The 15876-nt window shown below is 53.3% G+C and overlaps 2 protein-coding genes across 5 annotated transcripts in view; one reads left to right on the top strand and one right to left on the bottom strand.

The window, feature by feature from the left end:
• MINDY4 (MINDY lysine 48 deubiquitinase 4) overlaps positions 1-15876 on the top strand; it is a 130312-nt gene that overhangs the window by 104112 nt on the left and 10324 nt on the right. For all 4 annotated transcript variants that reach the window (XM_015133771.3, XM_077996961.1, XM_015133770.3 and 1 more), the window contains exons 14-15: positions 6600-6663; positions 9839-10000. In XM_015133771.3, the coding sequence (XP_014989257.2) occupies positions 6600-6663; positions 9839-10000 (226 nt within the window). The remainder of the gene's footprint in view (positions 1-6599; positions 6664-9838; positions 10001-15876) is intronic.
• CRHR2 (corticotropin releasing hormone receptor 2) overlaps positions 1-15876 on the bottom strand; it is a 236713-nt gene that overhangs the window by 220077 nt on the left and 760 nt on the right. The gene's annotated exons all lie outside the window — the stretch shown is intronic.

Raw genomic sequence — 15876 nt, 5'->3', positions numbered from 1 at the left:
TGTGCCTGCATCGTCTTCCCTGGACTGTGGGAGGCAGGTAACAGGAGCTGCTCAGCTGTGCCTGCTGACTTAGAAAGAGAGGTGGCAAATGAGGCCCTAGATAGGCCCATACCAGCTGGGTGCTTGACTACCTGCTTCCCTCTCCCAGTGCAGCTGGCCTGGGCTGGGCTAAAGCAAGCCAGCTGTGCCTGGGCCAGACCCCTAGGCTGCTGAGATGGCAAGTCACAGCCACTGAGCTGTGAGGATAGTCATTCTGCCATGGACACCAAGCCTGAGAGCTGGGTGGGAGGGGCCCACCTGGCACAGCTGAGAATGGGGGCCACACCCATGCCACTGAAGAGCTGGGAGGTCTCCTGATCCTTGGTCCTATGTGCATCTCCTGCCCCTGCCCACTCACCCAGGGACCTTACCTACGTGTTCACGAAGGGCCAGGTGTGCGGAGAAAGAGGACAGGCCTCAGAAGGAGGGAGAGGTAATTAACCTGCTGGAAGGGTCTCCTGTGCCAGACCCGCCTCAACTGTGTGGGTGGGGTGCTCACTTCCACCTGCCTCTTCCAGCTCCTGGAAGCTCTTCCACCAGGGCCTTTGTCACATGCAGTGTCACCTGGGGTAGGTGTGGGTAGGCTTGTGTCATTTAGGGGCACAGTTGCTGTGCACCTGCAGGGTCTGGAGCCCAGTTCTAGCCCTCAAAGTCCTTGCCGCCTGGAGAGGCAAGACAAGTGAGTGAAAAGCAGTTGGTGGGTATCCTTAGGAAGGGGAGGAGAGATGGGGCATTTCTGTCCCTGGGGTGAGTGAGATTACAGAGGAGGTGACATTTAGCAGGGCTCTGAGGGATAAATGGGAAGGGTTTTGGCAGGCAGCAAGAACAAAGTAGGCAAAGGCCACTGGTAGGGGTTTGCAGGGATCAGTTGCAGAGGGTCTGGCTGTGGGGGAAGGAGCTGGACGTGGTGGGTGGCAGAAGGCAGCTTGGGAAGGGCTTTGGCCAGCTGCTGATGAGCCTGGGCCCCTGCTTTCCCTTCTTCCTCCTTGCAGATCCCTCTTTCTCTGTCCTGCAGAGCCTTCCACCAACTCTCCCCCTGCCTCCTGGGCTCCCATCCTAGCCCTCTCCTCTTACTGCTTCGAGAATGGAAACAACTTTCACCCTCTAGCCTGTGGGGTGCTCTGCAGTTTGCAAGACCTGGTATGGTCTAGTCCCTTATTGCAACAGCCCTTTGAGGTAATTATTGTTATCCCTGTCAGGGGATGACACACCGGAGACTCAGAAATGGAAAGCGATTTACCAAAGGTCACTCAATGCAGGTGGCAGAAGGGGCCTGACACCCATTTGCTCTGACTCATTGCCTACTCCCTCTTGGCCGTCCTGGGAAAACAGTTGATATCCGCTCTATCCAAATCCTCTTCAGATATTCACAGCTCCGTTTCAACGGCTTGGAGGTCTCGGTTTATTCTGGGTTCTTGGCTGTGATATGAGTGGTTGAGATGGCAGGAATCGTGACCTCTTGGTCATTGTTTTTTGTTTTGTTTTGTTTTTTGTTATTATGGTTGTTATAGTAGGAAAAAGGAAGTGACATTTACTGAATGCCAAATGCCTTATATAGTTCATCTCATTCAGTTCTCACAGCAGTCTTTAATAGAAGGAGGGGTCATCGTACCTGTATTGCAAATAGGGAGACTGAGGCTCAGAGAAGGAAATAACTGATAAGCGGCAGTAATTGGATTTGACCAGGGCCCTCTGACTTTAGAGCCCAAGTTCTCTTGGTTGTACCACAACTGCCCTTACACTATCGATGTTGTCCTTAAAAGTCAATATAAACCCCACGAAAGGGCTGTTATCTCTGGAGGTCACTGCTGGCGGGTGGGAAAAGCGTGGTCAAGGGTCAGTTTCTGGGAAGGGCAAGCAGGAGCTGGCCTGGTGGGACAGGGTTCCTCCAGGGCCTGGTGCCCTAGTGGCCAGGTGGAGGGGGGATGGCTGGTTGGGTCTCCCCAGGGTAAGTACTGCCTACTTCGGGCTTGGTGTTTTCAATAGGGTCATGGACCAGGCACACTTGTGCACATCCTAGGAGGCCCCTAGAGGTTTCTTGCTCCAGTCCTCTGGTTTTCTAAGTGAAGACACAAACTGAGAGAGGTCAGGACATGCCTGAGGTCACTCACCAGTCAGGGGCCAAGTGGATGCTGGTGAATGGCTGTGCCTGTAGGCTGGGACCTGGTCTCTAGGCCACTTGGACTTATTTTCCTTCTTATTCAGAAGCTTTTATACCACATGCCCAGATTCACACAGCGAGGCTTTTAGATGAAAGGGCGAGCTGTGCCTGAGCCAGCAATGGTGGGGGCTAGGGGCAGGGCTTTGGGACTCCAGGGCTTGGTTCGAGCTGGCTGGCCTGGCTGATCATCCCATATTTCCGGCCACAGCAGACACTGTGATGTTGGTACTAGGGACAGAGTCCTAGTCCTGCCTACTCTGTGTGACCACAAAACCACAAGTCCTTTTTACTGACTGGACCTCAGTTTCCCCATCAGTAAAACAAAGATGGTGGTCTTACTCTCCTGGCTTTACAAGGCTTTTGAGAGAAAGATGCATTTGAAGGTGCCTGAGACTGTGCAGATTCAAGGCCCATGCACTGTGCAGCCTGCTCAGTGGCAGAGCCTCTTCGCCTTCTGGGATGTATGGACAGAGGGCAAGTGGAGAAGGGAAGCAGAGGGCCCTGAGTCTGAGCTGACATCTGTCACTAACTCAGGGCCAGTTCTGTACTCTCTCTGGGCATTCATCTTACCTTCTGCAAAATTCCAAGCCTTGCAAACTCTCGCAGCCCTGATATCCCCTTTGTTCTGTTTCTTGATACAACATAGCATCTCAGGGACCTCCAGATTATGGACAGAGTTGGGAGGTTTGGACCTTGCTGACATCCTGGGCAAAGCTCTCTGTTCCTCCTCCTCTGTCTTTGGGTGATACAGACATCCCCAGAGGCTAGATCATCACCCCAGACCCTTGGTTCAGGGTTCTGACCCTTCGCTCCCAGAATGCTGCGGAGGTTGGTGTTAGGGCAGCCAGAGCCAAGCCTATTCTGTGAGTTTCCACCCCCTGGTCCAGCCCACTCCTCCTTTGTGCTTGTTGGACTGAAATCCCAGCAAGCTCTGCTCCCTGGAGGGGCCCCCAGTGTAGGACAGCTTCCATTTTGTCTGGTCCTGGGCCCTCCTGGCTTGTGTCATCCAGCTTGGTGCCTGGTTCCTCAGGCTGTGCAGAACTCTCTGAGGGCCCAGGGCTATCCAGCCCTCAGGAGTACATGAAGGAGACAGCTACCCATTAGACTGGATGGTTAAGTCAGTCCTGGGTAAGGGACAGTCACAGCTGTGGCTCAGATGGCCCCTGCTCCTAGGTTGCTGCATGTCCTTGGAGATCCAGGGGCTGATAGAGGAGAAGGATGGGACAAGCCTCCACACTGCCTTCATCCCATGTGAGTCATGTAGTGGGCTTCTGCCTGTAATATTTCATTTGAAGAAAGGGCTCTGAATCTAAAAAGATGTTGGAGGCCACTTGTGTTGGTTTCTAGGGCTGCCATAATGACAGACATTCGTGTCTCACAGCCCTGGAGGCAAGAAGTCCAAGATCAAGGTGCCAGAGGGTTGGTACCTTGTCAGACCTCTCTCCCGGGCTTGCAGGTGGCCACTTTCTCACTGGGTCCACACAGCTCCTTCCCTGTGTGCTTCTTACAGGGCTCTGTTCAACAGAGTTTTCATCTCCCAGAGGGATTTACCTTGGGGTGGCTAAAAGGAACCGTGTCCTAATGGCAGGCTTCCTAGCATGACAGCAAGCCGGGAAGGAGGATGGAGACTTGGGAGGGTTTTCTGCCTCACGTGTGGCAGACCTCTGCTTACCGGGATACTGAATTGTTCCGGTGCCTAGCAGTGCTCAGCCCATTTCTTTCAGTTTGGGGAGTGTCTTCAGCAAAGGAGATGTTCACCTTGCACCTTTGGAAGGACCCCATTCTGAGGGTGGAACCACAGTGGTAGATGGTACCTTCGTCTTTCGCTTGTGCGTGTGCATCTTTGGTGTCCCTCTGTGTGTCCAGATTTCCTCTTCTTCCAAGTCACATTGGATTAGGGCCCACCCTAATGGCCTCATTTTAACTTAGTCACCCCTTAAAAGGCTCTATTTCCAAACACACATTCCGAGGTGCTGGAGGTTAGGACTTCAACATATAAATTGTAAGGGGACACAGTTCATCCCATTACACCTCTCATCTTCTCCAGGCCCCTCATGCTGCAGGAGGGGAGACCGAGGCCACACAGCAGGCTGGGACTAGCCATGTGGATTACCTTCTCTCCGGGCAGTGCTGAGGCTGTTGTTCCTCTGCTCAAGGCCTCCTCACACTCAGCTCTCCAGAGAATTTCCCTAGAGGGAGGTCTGGGCATCTAGATTTGCCAAAGTTGTAAATCTCTTAAACCATAAGCTACTCCTTGGCGTCTCTCTCTCTCTCATGCCCTGATGTGAAATGCAGATGTTCCTCCCTTTTAAGATTCCAGCGCACTGCTGAATTTCCCATCGTGTTTGCACCTAAGGATGCAATTACCATTTCCTCCCATTGTCCTTTCTGCTTGTCCCCCTGCTCCCAGCTGACGCAGGCTCTCGAGCCCGCTGGGTGAACACGAGGCTATGAGCTTATAAAGATAGGACTGCTTCTGAAAGCTCCGGGTGGCATGGGGCCAGTGATGCTTATCGCCCCCCCTCCAGGACCCTTTTGAGGTTATTTTCTTCTCTTCAGAAGATGCTTGTATATGCTGCGGAGAGCATTTCCATCAATTCTTCTGCCTGAGCTGGTGCCAGCTGAATGCTACGCTCTGCTGTGAGTCACTCCCAGCTGGCTCCTTCCCAGGCCTGCTGGGCTATCTGTGGTGGGTGAGCCTCAACCACCCTTCCCTGAAGACCCCCAAGCCTTAGTGGTTCTCTGCAAGCTCCTGCAAGGGTAACCCCAGCTCATCTTCTCATGTGGATCATAAACCTTCCGTGTTTGGCCGTGGTTATTAAAAACCATAAGCAAGCGTTTTCCCCAAGTATTGTGGAGCTTGAGTTTCTAAACTTGTTTTGGAAGCAGAGACCCAGGCGTGTATTTTAGGCTTGTAGGCTTATGGCAGAGCTTAGATTTAAAGCATAAATTGAGACCAAGTTTCTCTTCTCTTCCACTGAAAGGAAAAATAAATGTTCTGATTGCTAAGCCCTTCCTACCCCTGGGTCGCCTCTCTAAATCTTATACCTGGCCTCTCTCTTTGGGATGTGTTTGAAGGAAGGGGACCAGGCCCTGGACACAGTGCTGGGTGGCTGTGTGTGCCCCCCAGGGTCGTTTGTGCCTCCCAGAGTCAAGTGTACCTCTCAGGGTCGTGTGTACCCCCCAGGGCCATGTGTGCCCCCCAGGGTTGTGTGTACCCCCCTGGGTCATGTGTACCCCCAAGGGCTGCATGTGACCCCCAGGTTCAAGTGTGACTCCCAGGGCTGTGTGTGCCCCCCAGGGTCATGTGCAGAAGTGAGGGGGACAGGCCTGGGACCCAGGCTCCCTGGCCTCACCTTGCCCCCCAGAGCCAGCTTCTCTGTACTTCTTCCCACATCTATAAAATAGAGACAGGAATTCCCTCTTCACTTGGGGCTGGGGGTTGCAGTTGCCACCTGCTGAGCACAGTGACTAGATAGCATCTCCTTGCCTGTGTGCTCCTTACAGGGCTCCGTTCAACAGTTTTCATCTCCCAGAGGGATTTACCTTGGGGTGGCTAAAAGGAACCGTGTCCTAATGGCAGGCTTCCTAGCATGACAGCAAGCCGGGAAGGAGGACGGAGACTTGGGAGGGTTTTCTGCCTCATGTGTGGCAGACCTCTGCTTACCGGGATACTGAGTTGTTCCGGTGCCTAGCAGTGCTCAGCCCATTTCTTTCAGTTTGGGCAATGTCTTCAGCAAAGGAGGTGTTCACCTTGCACCTTTTGAAGGACCCCATTCGGAGGGTGGAACCACAGTGGTACCATGGGTTGGAGGCACAGGCCTCAGAGCCGGGCACCCTTGAGCAAGACATCCCTTCTCTGAGGCTTGGTTTTCTCGAAGGGTTTTAGGGAATAACATGTGTACGGTGCCTGGTGCAGGAGCAGGTGGTAGTGACTGTTACTGTATAATTCAAGGAAACATTAGAGTGCATTCCTCCCATTTTACAGGCTGGCAGACTGAGGCTCAGAGGTGGAAGAGGGTTCCTCAGTCTTCACCATTGGTAGTGACAGTTGAGATGTGAATTCAGGACACTGGATTCCAAACCCAGGGTCCTCTCTTCTGTGTCACGCTTCAGTTGCTGTTCTCTGGTGTAGGCAGAGCTCTGGTGAGACTGGAGTGGAGGCCATTGTCCAGAGAACGCAGTGAGCTCTACTTTAGGAGGCCTGGGCTCTAGCTCCATCCCTTCTGGGTGGGAGCCTCCTCCATGGAGGGCACAGAACAGAGCGCTCAGGTTCCCTCCAAATCTGGAATTCTGGGTCTTAGCCTGGAACCCAAGGGGAGTGCCTGGTCACCTAGTGAGGTTTGCAACCTGGGTCAGGCAGAGCTGTGCTAACAATGCTTCTTCTTGTGTTTTCCAGCATCCGCCAGGACTTTGATGTCCCCACCAGCCACCTGATTGGAGCACATGGCTACTGTACACAGGTCAGGAGCGCTGTGGGGCCCAGGTGGTCTTTCCCCCTCCTCTGTCTCTCCGAGAGGGAGGTGTCCTTCTCCCTCTTCTTGCCCAAGAAAAAGGCAAGTCTTTCTTGCCTCTGCCAACACTCTCCACGCGGCTTTCACATGCCTACCTCTGCTGGGTTTCACTGTCGTGTCACGGAGACCTAGAAAGAGAGTTCAGTTTCCTGTCTGTTTCTGGACAGCTTTCTGTGCACTGATCTATGTGCCCAGAGCTGCAGAGGATGCAAAAGAGGCTGAACTCAGACCAAAGTGCTACACAGCCCAGAGCCCAGGACGCGGGGAGTAATGTCTCAGGCATGGGCCGGGGGACCCTGGGTCCAGTTGGGGAGATGATGGCTCTGGCCCCTTCTATGTTTGCACAAGGTGTTGTCTTTATAGCCACCCTTCCCTCTGCATCGTTACAAAGGGGCCCTCAGTGGACCTCACAGGGGCAGAGAAGACCCTGAGAGCAGTTGCTTGTCATCGATCCTCTCAGTCACTCGGGTGACACCAGGGAAGGGACCTTTTCAAGATGTTACCTAGTGAACATCAAAACTGGGAGCTCAGCTCTACACCTGGCTTCTATCCATGCCTTTCTCCCCATGATGAGGCCTCCCAGAGTGGCCACATAGGCCACAGTGAAATCTGGCTCTCAGCACATGGGGGGCCAAAATGCATAGCATGGATGGGCTGGATAGAGCTGCACATCTTCTGGGTCCAACTGAGGACTCAGTTGTCCTGGGGGTCCTGGCTCACTTACGTCCAGCTCTGGAAACCTACCTGGGTACCATACAAGGCAAGCTTGGGGCCCATGGTTTGTCCAGGGCACCCACAGAGGGACTGGGGGGTTGGCTGCTGCCCACCACCCTAGAGGAAGGCCTCATGGGAAGTGGCTACTCTTCTGGCTGCCCGGGGTGGCCCCACTCTCACTCCAGGGACCTGCCTGCCCCATGGGAGCTTCCCCTTTTCTGGGGCAGAGAAGGATGCTGCCCAGGTGTGGGCAGTCAAGCAGGGTGCAGAGGAGCCCAGATCAGAGTCTGGGGCTGGGTCCCAAGCCCTGTTCTCTGTTTCACTCACAATATGAGCTGGGGCAGTCTTTTTCCCCTCCTGCGCGTCAGCTTCCTCATTTGTACAAGAGGCATTTGGACTGGACCAGGGCTTCTTACACTTTGAATGAATCCCATAGGGGTCTTGTTGAAGAGCAGGCTCAGATTCAGTGGGTCTGGGCTGAGGCCTGAGATTCTCAGTTTCTATCAGGTTCCCTGGGGAGGGTGATTCTGCTGGTTCACAGACCACACTCAGTAGGAAGGGACTGCTGAGCTTTGCCATTGTGTGACTTTTGAGTCTAGGAGCAGGGAGAGGCCCGATGCCCCTTCTCCACCATCTCAAGAAGACTTCCTGCTATGAGGAAGGTTTTAGACCCAGATCAGGGAGCAGGGCCTTTTATTCCTCTTGAAAAACCAGATGGGAAAACTCGAACTTGCCTGAAAAATGCTGTGCCTTTCTCAGCAGCTGCTGCCCCTGAGGTGCAGTATTTTACAGCAGACATTTCCTCCAAATTCTTGTGTCTCATTTCCTCTACAAGGACACAATAAGTCCCCTTTAGTATCTCCCTCCAATGGAGGTCCCTCTGCGGCCATCAGAGGAGGCCTCTTTTACTATCACTGGGGCAGGGGTGTTGGTGTTAACTGAGGGATTTATTAACCCCTGATGTCATTTTCACAATTCAGGGGAAAACGCCTCTATAAACTCTGCCCTCCAGAGTTTACACTGGTCAAGGGCCGTTCTGGCCATTCCTACGTGTTCCACCATGGGAGTGATGCCTGCCTTCTTGCCTCACAGGCAGTGCCAGCTGTGGCAAAAGGTGGATGAGACAGAGAGACCTGCCTGCCCTAGTGCTGGGGCTGGGCTTGCTCAAATTCCTTCTCAGCAGGCCCTTAGAGGCCACCCTTCATCTTGAATCTGTGCCCAAGCAGATAGTACCATGAGAGTAACAGGGTTGGGGGAAGAGGGAAGTCACCTGGGACAGAGAGAGCCAAAGCTCAGCTCTGGCACTAATGGGCTGTGTGGCTTGGGTAACCCGCCTGTGAGCCCCATTTTCTCCACTCCTAACAGGAGGTTGGACCCCTGGTTACCCTGTATAAGGAAGGGACCTTCCAGCCATGTTGGTACCAAAATGTGGGAGGCATGGGTTGCAGGTGACTGCTGGAGGAATGTTGCTCCACATGTCACTGTCTCCAAGTTCCAAGGTTGGCATGCTTGTTGGTTTACCAGGTGTGTGGCCTGAGTCACAAGGCCACCAAATGCCTCATACCACGCAGTAAGACAACGGCAGAGGCAGAGCTAGAACTCAGACTTGGGCTTCCTACTCCCACCTCTCTGCTTCTGTTCTGCTGCCTACTGAAATACCTTCCTTGGCTCTCCCTGCCCTGTTAAAACCCCACCGTCACTGACGAAGTTCAAACAAGGCCTGGAGTTTAGTTATTGGTACTGCACCGTGGTCAGTTTCCTGGTTGAGATAATGTACTCTGGTTATGTAAGATGTTATCATTGGGGGAAGCTGGGTGAAGGGTACACAGGAACTCTCTGTACTATTTTTACAACTTCTTTTGAATCTAAAATTATTTCAAAATAAAAAGGTTTCTTTAAAAAATAACATCGTTTAAGACTCACCCAAATGTCACTTCTCCTTAAAGTTGCCCTGACTCGGTCATGTGGCCTTGTATTCATCTGGCTCCAGAGTACTCCATGCACACATTTTTACAGCCCCAGCCACATCCTGCATTGTGAGTCAACGTGCAGGCATGCACCTGACTCCCCAGTCTAGACGCAAAGTGCATGTCAAGAGCCATGTCTCACCCTCTCACCAGTGCCCCCAGTAGCCTACAGCATAGGACAGGGTCCTGTGAATGGCTGGTACTCAATGAGTGCTTGTGGAATAAAGGTGGATGGGTGCCTGGAGTTACCTTGATGAGAAAAGTTGGTGCCTTTCCTACAGGGCTTGTGGAAAAATTGAAGTCATAGCCTCCTCTGCTCTCAGTCTCTCTTCCTCCTTGCTTTCCTTCCTTCTCCAACCTTTTTCTCTTTCCCCCGTCTCCTCTCCACCCTTTCAGTAACTGATTCAGACTTGATGAGCCTTTCCCCTTTCTCTCATCTGCAGGAACTTGTCAATCTGCTCCTGACTGGGAAAGCTGTGTCCAACGTTTTCAACGATGTGGTTGAGCTGGATTCTGGGGACGGGAACATCACACTTCTCAGAGGCATTGCTGCACGCAGTGATATTGGCTTCTTATCTCTCTTTGAACATTACAACGTGTGCCAGGTACCCAGATGCTGACGTTCACCACAAGTAGGGGAGCCTGGCTCCCTGGAGCAATGAGAAGGAGGGAAGCGGGGAAGGAAAGCTGGACTCCACTTCTCAGAGCTGGCTGAAATTCGGGTCCAGTTGGAATCACAGAGGGCTTGGGAAGAAGTACAGCTTCTCTGCTGTGGCTACAGGCCTGTAATTCAGACCCAAAGCCAGCTGATACCGTGTTCTGGGGAAGATTGTTTGAAAAGGACTTTGAGGGATTTCTACTGTGATTGTGGGTCACAGTGGCTGCAGCTGGTGTCTGTATGGTGGGGGAGCCTTCCCAAGGGACAGGAACTTGAGGTCTTAGGCCTTGTGTTAGTTTCCTAGGGCTGCCTAACAAAGTACCACAGACTCGGTGGCTTGAAACAACAGAAACTTACTGTCTCACAGTTCTGGAGGCTGGAAGTCTAAGATCAAGGTGTCAGAAAGGCCATGCTCCCTCTGAAACCCATAAGGAGAATCCTTCCTTGTCTCTTCTAGCTCTTGGTGTTTTCCGGCAATCCTTGGCGTTCCTTGACCGTATGGTGATGCTTCTATAGATGTATCACTCCAGTCTCTGCCTCCATCCATCATCATAGGGCCACCTTCTCCCTGTGTGTCTTTTCTTATACAGACCTCAGTCATATTGGATTAATTGGATTAAAGGCCCACCCTACTCCCACATGACCTCGTCTTAACTAATTATGCCTGCAACAACCCTGTGTCCAAATACAGTCACATTCTGAGGTACTGGGGGCTAGGATTCAGCATATCTTTTCGGAGGCACAGTTCAACCCATAGTAGGCCTCACACATCCTGTTTGCTGGCGTGTGGTCCCTCTGCATCCTGTGTCACTGCAGCCAAGGGCTCAGAAAGGGCTGGGCCGCCAGGTAAAGCTGGACAGAGCATGGGTGACTGTACCTCTGGGGAATGTGGCCAGGGACTGAGGGAGCCGGGCAGAGGAGCACTGGACCCTGCCTTCTTCTTCTAGCTGCCATGGAAACTTTCTCTGAGCGTTGCTTTCCATGGCTTCAGAGAGTCCATTGCTCTGTGGTCGATTAAATGGGAAGGGTTGTCCTGAGGGGCAGCAGGAGCGCTTTTCACAGTGACCACGCCCTGCAAAGATTCTTGGAGGGTCTGGATGAGGCCTCATTCACCACATATCCTCAGAACCAGGACACAGAGATTGACTCAGCGGGGCCATGCAGATGGTGCCAGGCGATTCTACCCTGGATTTTCAGGGTGGAAAAAGACTAGGGTTTTAAGCCAGGGCTCAGTTTTACCCACCCTTCCCATATGTGGGGATGTGCTGTGTCTTGCTAATGAACCATGTGGTGCAGCCCCCTCCCCAGATCCCCTCTCTGGGTGATACCCCCAGCATGCCAAAAGCAGACTTCTGGGTCCCAAAGACTTGGGGTAAGAAAGAATGAGAGTGGCTACTTCCTGGCTGTGCTGGTGTCAGGAGGGAGCCCAGGAATGTGGCTGGTGAGAAGCACCAGGGCTCTCGAGCACCAGACCCTGGGTGTGCTCTGAAAGTATTCAGCTCAAAATTCCACGGGCCAAGAGAGGTAACCTTGGCCAGGTTCATGGAATTCCCAGGCTCACCAGGAGCTCTGGTTTCATTCTTGGGTGGAGGGCGTTGGTCAGAGAGTAAACTATTTTGCTGTGGTCTGTGCAGGGTACTTGATGGGAAAACCAGTTGGGGTTATCCTTCCCTTGGAATAAAAGGACTGTTGAAGAAATTCAGGCCCTACAGCCATCTCCCCTCCTCGTGGGCTTCTTGGATCCACATAGACCCTCTGCTGTTCTGTGCTCAGTTGAGGACTGGGAGTTTTGTTTCCCTGCAGTAGGTGGATGCTTCCTTCCTCTGCCTTGCAACTGCAAGCTCACTAAGGAAGGAGCCCTGGCCTCCTTTCCTCCTCCATGAGCTCACTGAGGGCTGGGCCTCAACCCTGCCTTCCACTGAAGGCTCAGGGCCCGGCAGCTCAGACAAAGCCCTTGCCTCTTCTTCTTCTTCTTCTTTTTTTTTTTTTTTGAGGCAAGGTCTCACTCTGTCACTCATGCTGGAGTGATCTCAGCCCATTGCAACCTCTGCCTCCTGGGTTCAAGCAATTCTTCTGCCTCAGCCTCCTGAGTAGCTGGGATTACAGGGGCATGCTAATTTTTTTTTTTTACAGTAGAGATGGGGTTTCACCATATTGGCAAGGCTGGTCTTGAACTCCTGACCTCAAGGGATCCACCCACCTCAACCTTACAAAGTGCTAGGATTACAGGTGTGAGCCACTGCGCCCAGCCCCTTCCTTTTTCTTTAACACCACCTTCCATCCCTTCTGTCCCCAAGTCCCTTGGACCCTACACAATTAGCCACATTGGACGTAGAAGGAGTCCAAGGTGGTCCAGCACCCAAGCCCAGACCTGGACTCAGAGCCAGGGCCCCTGCTCTGGCCTGGCCTGGCCCTCTCCTCGGGCAGCACAGATACAGCCACAGGGAAGACTGGCATTTGGAACAGCCTGGGCCATGACATCCACAGCGTTCACTCACTAGCAGGTGAAGCCCCTCGCTGGCAGCCTGTCTCCAGGCTTCTCACGGCAGCCTGGGGTTCTGGGGCCCTCACTGAGTATGTAGGAGGAGGAGGTCCTACCTAAAAGTGAGCTGCCCAGATGACCCCTACTCAGGTTGTGCCTGGGGAAACAGATGAAACTCTGTACTAGAGAAACTCACCCTTGCCATAAGTAACTGGCCCGGCCTGGCTGTGTCCTATGGGACCTCCATGGGCTATCTGTGACCCCACTAGGCTGGTCTTGCCCATCTGACTTCCAGCTCGCTGCCTCAGTCCCACAGCTGGCCCAGGACAAGGCTCACCGGCGAGGGGTGGACTGCATTGGAGGCTGCAGTTAGAGGTCAAGTCCCTCCAGGCTTGTGGTCATGATGGTGATGGGGGACTGACAGTCCAGGAGGGATGGGGTGGGACAGGGAGTTTAGCCTCAGCACTTCTTTCAAGACCTGTAAGGCATGTTCACTGCCGTCTTCATAAAGAGGCCCACAAAGGAAAACAGCCTGACAGGCAGAGTTGTGAAAGCTCCCTCTTCCTCCCATCCTCCCCAGCTCAGAGATGGCCACCATCCACCCATTTACTTAACCAGGAGCATGTCCTCTCCATCAGGAGGACATGTGCCTCCCCCTGAAGTTGTTTCTCAAGCCCATCCACTTTCATGGGTTAGAGCCACCGGCATCGCTGATTTTGACACCTGTGACAGCCCAGCCAAATTCAGCTCCTGTCCCTATCGCTTTCCCCCTATCTAATCCTGTCCCTTCACTGAAGCCAGTGTGATCTTTAAAAATACACGCACGATCATATCATTCCTTTTCTCTGGACCCTCAGTGGTTTTCCAGCCCTCTGAGACTGTTGTGAGCTGAACTATGTCTCCCCGAAATTCCTGTGTTGAAACTCTGACCCCCAGTACCTCAGAATGTATTAATAACTGTATTTGGCCTTTAAGGAAATGATTAAGGTAAAATGAGGCCACTAGGGTGGGTCCCAATCCAGTGTGGCTGGTATCCTCCTAAGCAGAGGAGGTTAGGACACAGGTCACACAGCAGGAAAGCCTTCTGAAGGCATGGAGAAGGCAACCACCTACAAGCTCGGGGGCAAGGCCTTCAGAAACAACCCTGGTGGCAACTCGGACCTCCAGCCTCCAGAACTGTGAGGTAATAAATGTCTGCTGTCTGAGCTGCCCAGTCCGTGGTATTTGTTATGGCAGCCCAAGCAGGCTAATGCAGAAACTAAAATCCAAAACTTCCCACCACCCCCAACACCCTGCCAGACTTGCACCTGCCTTCCTCTCCCACCTCAGCCTGCGCTACTCTGGCTGTCCATGGATGGCTTTAGGCCATTCACAATCCCCGCCCTAGAAGATTAAGTAATCCCTGATTGTGCTACATGTTCCCCCACCAGGACAAAGCCTCAGACTGTGCTGTAGGAAATGTGGCCCTCCCCCGCCAGCACCCCCCCTCCACCCCCCGCCAACTCCGGCCTCGCCCCAAGCCTTTGGTTACCCAAGAATTTAAAGGAAGTGAATTTCATCTCTGGAAAATGTCACCCACTTGGAAAGAGGCTCCTGAATGAGGAAACTCATTTATAAACTCTTCGGGCAGCTTTTTTCCCTTAATCTCTCGACGGTTATTTCTGCGTGGCAAGCTGCGCTTTTGTCCCTCTGTTGGAAAATTCAGGGTGGCTGATTATGCAAAGGTCTGTTCCCTGGTCAGCTTCGGGGCTCTCTCCTTGCCGTGAATGAATACTGGGTCCCTGTGTCAGGGTTCCCTGTTCCTGGCGATGCCCTCACCAGAAAAACCTCTTTGAAGCATGGAATGGAAGCCAAGTTTACGTGGGGTTTAGGCACGTCCAGCCACGTCCTGTAAGACATCTAATTCCCCCACACTTCACTAAGGAATGAGTTCTGCGGTCCACTTGAATGGCACACAGGGCTGGGGTGAGGCCTTGGTGTTGGGGGAGGGGACACTTGAACCTGAAGAAAGGACGAGTGCATAGTAAAGATTGTCCCCCTACCTTCTGGAGGAGGCAGCTTTAAATGTGCAGGAATTTCACTGGGGACCTGGTTCAGGCCCTTCAGAGCACAGCCCCGCTGTCAGAGACATCCCAGACCAAGATGGGAGCTGCTCGACCACTCTCCTGTGAAGGGTTCTGGAAAAAGTATGCCCTTCTCCCCACTGGAAAAATAATTCCCATTCTTTCTTTAATCCACAGGCTGTAGCTGTAAATACCTGAGCATGCAAACATCTCCCTGGGGCTGGTGGGGATTAGGCCAGAATCAGCCTGGCCCGTGGCACGTACATCGCTGAATAAACCAGGGCCCAGGGTCAGGAGAGGCCCCGCCCAAGGAGTGTCAGGGGCTGGGGGAAAGTGCTTGAAGGCCAGGCAGTCAGGGGCTTCACAGGGGGCCCTTGTCACTTCTCTTCCCATTACAGGCAAGACGCTAGCAATGTGCTGAGGGCCGCGGTGCTTATTCCTCCTTATCTGTCTTCCGCAAACACGCTTCCACCGTGAAATTCCCCTGCTCTGAATGCTCCCTATCCAAGTGTTGCTGCAAGCTCAGTGCCCTGCTGCACCGTGAATTTCTCTGGCCCTCCATTCCTGGCACCCCCACAGACTTCTCACTCAGACCTTTCCCTCCTGGCTCCCCAGGGCTCCGTGCCTCCCTGTGTCTATCGTACAGTCCTAGTTCAAGTCCTGCTTCATCCATGAGAGATTTCATTCGTCCAACATTTACTTACCTCTGGCTCCTGGAACTTAAGGCTGTGATCTGTCGAGCATGAGGCAGAGGTGCTTCGGCTGAGGTGGGTGGGCACCCTGGGAGCTGGAAGGAGGAAACTATTTCTGCTCCAATAAGGGATTTGGGAGATGCAAGCTGTCCAAGGGTAAGCAAGCTCTAGGCTAGTGGACAAGCTGAATTTGTTTGAGGGGTGTGGGAAGAACTGGTTAGGAGGTCACTGCCACGGTACATGTTGGAGGCTGAGTGGATCTCAAGAGGAAAGGCTGGCAGTGGGGGAGCTCTTGGATGCAGAATGAGCAGTACTGGGAACCACTAGATATGGGGGATGAGGGGGCGAGTGAGACCGGGTCTCGGGTCTGTATGGCAGAGGCCCTGCAAGCAGCAGCAGGTGGGGTGGCAGGGCAGGGATGGCCCTGAGAAACAGCCCGGTGGCCTGAGCAGCATGGGGGCTCCCAGTATCAGACACAGACGTGATCTTCAGCAGGGCCCCTCTGAGGTCAGCCCTGCCTTGGGTCAGACAGAAAAATGCCCTGGCCCCTTTCCCTGGGGACGGCACTTCACATCAGGCCTCTCCC

The sequence above is a fragment of the Macaca mulatta genome, chromosome 3 (genome assembly GCF_049350105.2).
Source record: "Macaca mulatta isolate MMU2019108-1 chromosome 3, T2T-MMU8v2.0, whole genome shotgun sequence".
NCBI lineage: Eukaryota > Metazoa > Chordata > Mammalia > Primates > Cercopithecidae > Macaca > Macaca mulatta.
Note: the sequence above shows the minus strand (reverse complement) of the source record. Positions and strands in the feature narration are given on the sequence as shown.